General features: G+C 42.9%; 1 protein-coding gene across 3 annotated transcripts; it reads right to left on the bottom strand.

The window, feature by feature from the left end:
* Positions 1–2,901: 2,901 nt before the first annotated feature.
* On the bottom strand, positions 2,902–7,130 carry tent5c (terminal nucleotidyltransferase 5C). 3 transcript variants are annotated; one of them, XM_086220781.1, is made up of 3 exons: positions 6,991–7,088; positions 6,794–6,911; positions 2,902–5,826 (listed from the first exon to the last, which is right to left on the bottom strand). In XM_086220781.1, exon 3 carries the CDS (start codon positions 5,793–5,795, stop codon positions 4,656–4,658), a length of 1,140 nt encoding a protein of 379 aa, XP_086076907.1. In that variant the 5' UTR covers positions 5,796–5,826; positions 6,794–6,911; positions 6,991–7,088; the 3' UTR covers positions 2,902–4,655. The 3 variants fall into 3 exon arrangements, with proteins under 3 accessions (XP_086076907.1, XP_086076905.1, XP_086076906.1); XM_086220779.1 differs by having other exon boundaries at positions 6,668–6,911; positions 6,991–7,086; XM_086220780.1 differs by lacking the exon at positions 6,794–6,911 and having other exon boundaries at positions 6,991–7,130.
* Positions 7,131–8,022: the final 892 nt, after the last annotated feature.

Raw genomic sequence — 8,022 nt, 5'->3', positions numbered from 1 at the left:
GGCCCTAAAAATAAAAAGAAACCAATCAAGAAAATCATTGAGAGCAGCTCTGAGGAGAGTGATGTTCCTGTGCCACTTGATGAAGCATCTGATGATGAAAGATCTGACCCTGAGGGAGGTCAACCAGGAGGAACAGATCTGTCAGTGGGTGACTTTGTCATTGTCAATTTTGCAACCAAACTCAAGAATATCTGTTACATTGGTATGGTTGAGAAAGTTGGGTTGTGAGGTGGGATTCACCCTGGATGGGTTGACAGTCCATCACAGGGCCAACACATATAGACAGATGACCTTTTTCTCTCACAGCCACAGTCAATTTAGAGTATCCAATCAGCCTAGTCCCCTCTCTTGCATGTCTTATGACTGTGGGAAGAAGCCAGAGTACCTGGAGAGGAACTCACGGTGGCACAGGGAAAACATGCAGACTCCACACAGAAAGATCACGTGCCTGATGTGGAGCTCGGACCCGGAACCTTCTTGTTGTGAGGCACCAGTGCTAACCACTGCACCGCTGTGCTGTCCTACATATCCAGCAAAAACATTTCCTCAACTCTGCCTTTTGTTGCAAAGCATACATCCTGGGTGAGGAATAGTAAATACAATTGAACAGAATTACTAATCTGTCTTTGGGAACCCTCTGAACAGTTGAGACTTTTCAAAAGGTTAATGATTTATATGATTTTTAAGTCTTTTATCCCTATAAACTTTTTGTGTGATATTGGATAGTGTAAGTTTTCACAGAAAAAAATATCCACATGAATTTATGATACACAAGTTGCAATGTGACAACAAAAAAATGAAGCAGATATTGCATTGATGTCTTTATTCATCATTTCCCCTTCAAGCACATTTTCCTGATGTACACTTCCATTCAAAAGGAAAAACTTGAGTGAGGTAAAAGTGCTGAAAAATGAAAAAGTATAATGGTTGTAACCAAAGTCATCGTCACAATCACAAAGCTGACAAAAAAGCGCTTTTGCATTAACTGCCCCCCCCCAAAAAAAGTATAGCGTGACAAGTATTTATCCCGACTTTGAAACTTCACAGGCATTCCTTCATACACACATGCAAATGAGCACACACACCTCCACACATTAACATAAACAAATCTGCTGCAAAAAAAACAATAATTCACAACTCTTCAGGTAGCGGCTGCAAGGGAGGGTCCCAAAGGCCTCCATCACATTCCTATGGTGTAAGACTTGTGCTCTAGACAAGTGGAACCACTAAATATCTAATCTGCTGCCTCCTCTGCACCCTGCCAGCAAAGAATACATTTACAGGTGTTATACAAACCCTGTACTGAGAAACACAATTCCACGCAAGTGGACAACCAGAAGCAAGGTGAAAGGGAGACGGCAGGATTGTAACACTGACAAGTTTACAGCAGAAAAAAGTGGGGGCCAGAAAGACAACAAAAACACTTCATCCTCACTTTTCCCCACATTTTTTTGTCACAAAAAAGTTCATACATACATCCCTGACGAAAAAAGTGATTTAGCATGCAGTACCCCACTCTCGTCTAGAGGGGACAGTAAAGCTTCCATTAAAACAGGCACATAGTTTAAGTCATCAGAACTAAGAGAGCTTCAGAGGTCAGGGTTGAGACTCATACCCCAGGCTGTGCTCATCACCAACCTCCTTTTCCTTGTGTTTTCTGTCACCATGCTACCTTCAGTGACAAAAGAATCCCAAATTGACACAGTAAGGTCTAACCCTGGTACATCAACTTGCTAATATGAGCAGCACCAGAACTAAGCTGCTGGCTTTGAATGTGGCTCAATGCTTGGAAAAACCAAGCTGTCATCGCTCAGAGAACGTAAACAAAGCTGGGAGAGATTGACAGACTCAGGGCTGCCATTCCTTTGCATTTAACAAAGATCATGTTAACTGTGATGAATCTAGAAGTTGGAGGGGGCAGTGGGTTGAGTAATGAGAATGGCTTCAGTGCAAATGGATACGCAGATAATCCAGTGCTGCTGTCCAACTGTAGCACACTCAAGTTTGTTTGCTACCTCCATGTTAAGGCATGATCGCACATAATTAGACCCTGGAATAAGAGAACAAGTTACAGATATCACAGAGAAATAGAAGACTCCATTAAGGTGAGCATCAGGAGGAGACATCTCAGTGTCAAAGGCAGTTTAAACCAATTCAACCTCCCAAATAAAAACAAAAATAAACAAAGCCCTCAAAAACACATTCTATCCCTGAGAACCAGCTCAACTCCATTCAGTAAATGACCACATTAGCTTATTTACATTCCTCTCAGGTGGCTGGATTTGGAGTGAAACAGGGCCTCTTTAAAGTTATCATGTGGGTTGGCATTGAGTGCTCTTGAGCTAGGATGCCACAGGATGGCTCATCAGTGCACTTCAAAAAGCAATTTTGTTTGTGGACAGGCAAATTTAGTCATTAGGGGCAGATGGAGAATCAATACTAAACAGTCTATTCAGTAAATAGTGTAAAAAGAATTTCTGTTGATGAAACTCAGGACCAGACTGGAGTCAAAATGACAACGGCTAAGAGGGAGAGCTGTAAAATGACTATGACGGACAGGAATGACTTAATACAAGGGTCTCAAAGACAAGAGCTGCTGAAACTTAAGGGGGGAAGGGGAATGATTTATGAAACAAGAATTACTTGTAATGCAAGCCAAAACCTTTTTTTCTCAAATGACTACAGCATTAACAGTACTGTGTTGACAGTGTTGTTTCAATGCTGCATTTTTCACAAGATGTATTGTACCAAGCCTTTCCCTCCAGGTCATGATTTTTTTTCTAAAATTAAAAAGCCAACTCACTCTCCAAAAAATGAACTGCACTCAAGTGAGTGAGTTACTGGTTAAATAGCATACTTTGGTCCAGAGAGAGGCATGTGGCACCTCAGTGGTTGCTTGGAAAAAAAAAAAAAAAAAAAAAAAAAAGCAGCAAAAAAATGACTGGAGCAGTTCCAAAATCAAAACTCGATAGCTGAGCCAGCATGCAATGTCCTGATCATGGGCTGCGACCTGCAGAGGATACGGAGCTGAACTTCCTCTTCAACATGTCTCCAAACAGCCAGGAGCTAGGAGCCAGCCTGATAAGAGATGCTTCTGGTTATCTGGGCCAAACACTAGCTGCAGTGAGATGACCAGGTAGAGGTGAAGGGAACCAAGGGATGGTGGGGTGGGGCATGCAGCAGCTGCCACTTACATAAGAAGCTAATGGGAACTTCTGTCGAACACGGATGTCAGGAAAGAGGAGGAGAAACGACAGATTTGAATAACGCCACTTGGCTTGAAATAGAAATTCATTACCTTTGGGGGAACGAGGGGGATGCTAGTGTTAGCATGTCAGTGTAAGTCCCTGCTGTCTGTACTCTCCTGTCCACAAATAGGGTTGAAACACTGTGCAGTCCTCTGCAGTGGACAGGAGAGACCAGAGGTGATTCAGCTCCCACACATGTAAGGTGACAGGGGTGCTACCGCCACTTGCACACCCAACCCCAGTTACAGAACAGAAAGCCCCCCTCTTCAGCTTAAGGAAAAGAGAGGATGGATAATTATAGACAGCCTGTAGCTGAGAGACCATGGTAGAGCTGCGTCAGAGGAGGATCCCATTTCAGGGTTGCTGTTCAGCCTGAAACAGCTATGAGGGACAATCCTCACCAAGTGCTGAACCTTTTAAGGGAAGACACAGTTCATCCAGTGAGCCTGTCACTCCAGGACTCCCAGCCAGCTCCCTTGCCAGGCAATCAGCCTCACCAAATCACCTAAACACACTCATGTCTCTCAGCCGACCACAATAAACCAGAAGATGGTGACATCTGGCTTTGAAAGTGACTTAAAACAGCGGAAAAGATACTCCCAGACAAGCAGGAGCATGTCTATCTTAAGCCCATCTGTCTCACTGCAAAGTTGCACTTGAAGCCAGTCTGGACTGAGCAGTGTTGGGCGGGCTGAGCAGACTAAATATAAAGGTGGGGGTGGAGGCTCCCCTCACTGACATTCACAGTGGAAAATAAAAATACACTTATTTTCTCTTGCATTGTTTACAAATCACAGGCACTTTAGGCGTATTAGGGAAAGCACAATTTCCTGTGAGAGATTTCCATGTAATAATGATTTAAATCTCCTCCACTGCTGGTGACCAACATAAATCTACCACCTTTTGAACTTCAAACCCAGGTGCTTTGCTCTTGTTTGTGCCATCACCTACTACATGACCCTTTCCCCATTTAATACACACTAATACTTTCTGATTTTTTTCCATTTTTTTTAATCTATAGCAAATTATTATTAAGGCAATAGCATTTTCTTCCCTTTTTTTCCCCCCCAAAATAGCCCATGTACCATTTACTTACAACTTACGGGGGGGGGGGGGGGTAAACTTGCAGGTTAAGCCACAAAATAACTATTAAATTTGATAAACAAGGAAACAAACATGAGGGAAAAAAATCTGATTAACAATTAAAAATATATTCTATTCACTGATCACGACACGTCTGTAGGTAAGGAATGAGAAAGGATTCCAAAAAACAAAGCAAAACACTTCATATAACTATTTGTGCCTTAAGAGGAGCAAAGCATTTATTGCCTCATTATGAATTTTTTGGGGAGGGATAAATCATTCCTTCTCTTGCCCTCTTGGGAAGTGCTTCCACTGATTTGCTTGTCAGTTACACGGCAGCCATGTTGGAATGTTCTGGTTGGCCACATAGTAGTTGCTGAAGTTGTGGTCTCGGACATATGGTGCTGGCTGGTAGTAGCAGGTGACACAGGACGCATCTGGGATGGCGTTCTGCTCAGCAAGCACTCGGAAGGCCATCAGTGAGATGAGGTGGAGGGTCTGCCGCCGCTCGTGCCCCATGAGACACACTGTGCTCTCGTTGACCACTCGACGTAGGATCATGAGGTAGTCATACTTGCTGGTCTCCTCACCTACAAAGTGGCTCTGGAGGTAGGCCTCCACTTTGCGCTGCTGCTCACCAATGTCAGGGAAGTCAATGAAGAAGCGCGAACACATGTACCGCTCCAATCCCTTAAACTCCTCCTCACTGGCAGGCCGAAACTCCCGTACCAGCAGATTGCAGTATTTGAGGAGGCCGCCACCTCGGATTTCCTCAGGTCGCTTGGTGGCAATAAGCTTGTTCCGCAGGTGGCTCAGTGCCATGCTGAAGTCCCCATACATGCTCTCCCCATTCACAGTTGGGTGGAACGACTGTGACATGGGTGTCTTTGCTAGTTCATAAAAGGCGAGCATTGAATCCAGAACAATCTGAAAGGAGTCAACGCTGAACTCAAACTGTCGCCGTATCGAGTCCACAAACTTCAGCTCCACATTGCGGCCGTTATTGTTGGAGAGGGAGATGAGGCTCCAGCGGTCCTGCTCCGTGTTGACCTTGACCAGCTTCTGGACATATGCCTCTTTGAGAGTCATTGGAGTGATTTTCTCCTTGTTTACACCCTCAGGCAGGAAGTCAAGCAGGGTACCCAACACCACGTCCTTAATAAGCCTAAACTCTGCTTCATGCGGCAAGTCCACCCTGAAGATTACGTCCAGATCCTTGTAGCTCCAGCCAATATCCTGCACTAGCACATGGCTGGCTGTAGAGCCGTTGAGCCGTACATCCTTTACAGTGATGCCACTCAGCGCCAGGCGGGAGCGCACTCGTGCCACAATGTCTTTCAGCCGCACCTCAAGGGTAGGAAAGTTCCCCCGGCCATGAACAGGTACAGCTTCTGTCAGGACCTCATTCAATCTGCTCACCTGTTCCCAGGACAGGACACTAACGGCACAGCTGCTAGCTTCCATGTTATCCACCTTCTTGCTGATTTTAGATTAGCTATGATGGAGAAAACATATGTCAATTAGTCTATTAACTGTGGAACATGAGAACTTTAAAAACTCAGCCGTTTCCTCTCATAACACAGTTAGACTGTTTAGCTTGATTCTTTTAGCTGCATAAGAACCAATACTGTAAGATCAACTTAATAATGCAGGTAAACAAAATAAACAGGAACCACTGGCTTGCCAGTTTTACAATGCCTGATGACACAGTAGCATGATGGCCCATACAGCACGAGATAACCCTCTCTCTCTCTCTCACACACACACACACACACACACACACACACACACACACGCGGGGGGGGGGGGGGTAGAGGACAGAGCCCGTGAGGCTTCTAGAACAGCTCACGAGCTGCTTTTTTTTTTCCAGAACCGCTGAGACAAACACCAAACTAGCTAAGAGCCTAAAATTCATAACCACATCCGACATTTACCTCAGCAAGATTCAATGTCGTTATCGGTATTAACACAGTTCCTGCTTACTTATAACTCTGGTTAATGTCACCTTTGAGTTTTACTATACTCACGTATGACCAAAGTTAAGCTTTTAAACGGGCACGAGACTGGACTTTTGGCCAAACGCTAGCTTAAATTAGCGTCGAGTTGGCTAGCTGATTACGTCGAGTTTCATTCTGTAACGCTATCATTCCATATGGCCATAAACTTAACGGAAATTCAGCTCAGCTTCGGACCATATGAGACGGGGGAAATTCGCTTAAAGCTCGGGACAAGTGTTTTTTTTATCGTAACTGAGGGTAGTTAAACTTTAATCTAGCTACTTTACTTTCTCAACTGCGGAGCGAAAACATAAAAATGAGAGTAACAGCAATACATACGTTTCCAAAAGCGTGCTCCAAAAGCATTCAGGATTCGAAAAGAAGATGTTAACTTGGTAGTCGTGCAGACACCCCCCACATAATCCACTGGCTGACAGAAACACACATGGACAGGGGCTGGCTTACTCTTTTTAGGATCTCTCTTGCCCCTGAAGACACGCCTTATTTATAAAGCCGAAGAACGACTCGCTGAACAGGATGCGCAATCGTGGTATGGCACAGTCCCCCAGTCTAGCGAACGGTCCTTTATGTTTTTAAAGAAAGACATTAGTAGTTTTTGGAGTTTTGCCAATTACGTAAAACCAAATCATTTATGTAGTTACCTCAAAGTCAAGCGCTCATCTAGTCCTCAGGAAACCAAATAGTTGCTCATCGCTGAGTTTGAATGTACCAATGCGCCGTACGACTCGTTTGATTGGTTAGAGAGAGGCTTTTGTTGCCAGGTAACCAAGCGCATCTCAGGAACTTCAAATTCAGTCACACTCATTGACAGGAAATAAATTTAAAAACGTTTGTGTTACCCTCTACTCAGGATGCAAAATGTTAAAAAAAAACACATTTTAAACTTTCTTTTGAGAAAATTTGAGCTATGTAATTTGGTTAAATCCTGGGAATTTACTAATAAATAAATGAATATTGGATGATATCTTGCTCAGATAAGATTCACTGAAAACAAGCTTTTTCGGGTGATATAAATTGAATTTAATACACACACACACACACACACACACATATTGTTCCACAAAACATGTACATTTTTCATGGAGTTCAGATACAATAGATTTCTGTTTATTTTTCATGTGTTCAATGACTTTATAGAGAATGGAATATCATGGGAGTTGCTCCTAAAATGTGTGGAAAGTCATGGAAATTTAATAGTAAAAATGTGTATGAACCCTGAAATCAAGATTAGGTTTTAAGATTAAATGAAATGTGATTAAAGATGATAAAAAATGGACAGGTAAATGTTAGTAAAACCAGAAATAAGGGAAAAATACCACATCCAAAACTACTCACAAAAATAGTGAAGTTTGGGTAATCAGTTGGAAGATGTAGATTTAAAGTAATAGAACTATATTCATTGTACTTTTTTCCAGTAACAATATAGATAGCATATTTATTGGGCATAAATCACACCACAATACTTGATGCATATGCAAATACAAATACAAACATTGCTCCAAAAAAATAAAAAACATGACCCTGACATTCATTCATTCATTGTCCTTCCTAAGACCACTTGTGGTAAGTACTAAGCAAGGTAAACAGGGAACTCACAATACAGCCTGTAACTTTCTTTGTCAAAGAGCCTCGGATCCTTATGCTCAACCATTTTTCCTGCTTTCAACACATCA

This window comes from Aulostomus chinensis, chromosome 12 (genome assembly GCF_037954235.1).
Source record: "Aulostomus chinensis isolate RoL2024-O1b breed Wild chromosome 12, RoL_Achi_v1.0, whole genome shotgun sequence".
Taxonomy (NCBI): domain Eukaryota; kingdom Metazoa; phylum Chordata; class Actinopteri; order Syngnathiformes; family Aulostomidae; genus Aulostomus; species Aulostomus chinensis.
This window is presented reverse-complemented; position numbering and strand designations above follow the sequence as displayed.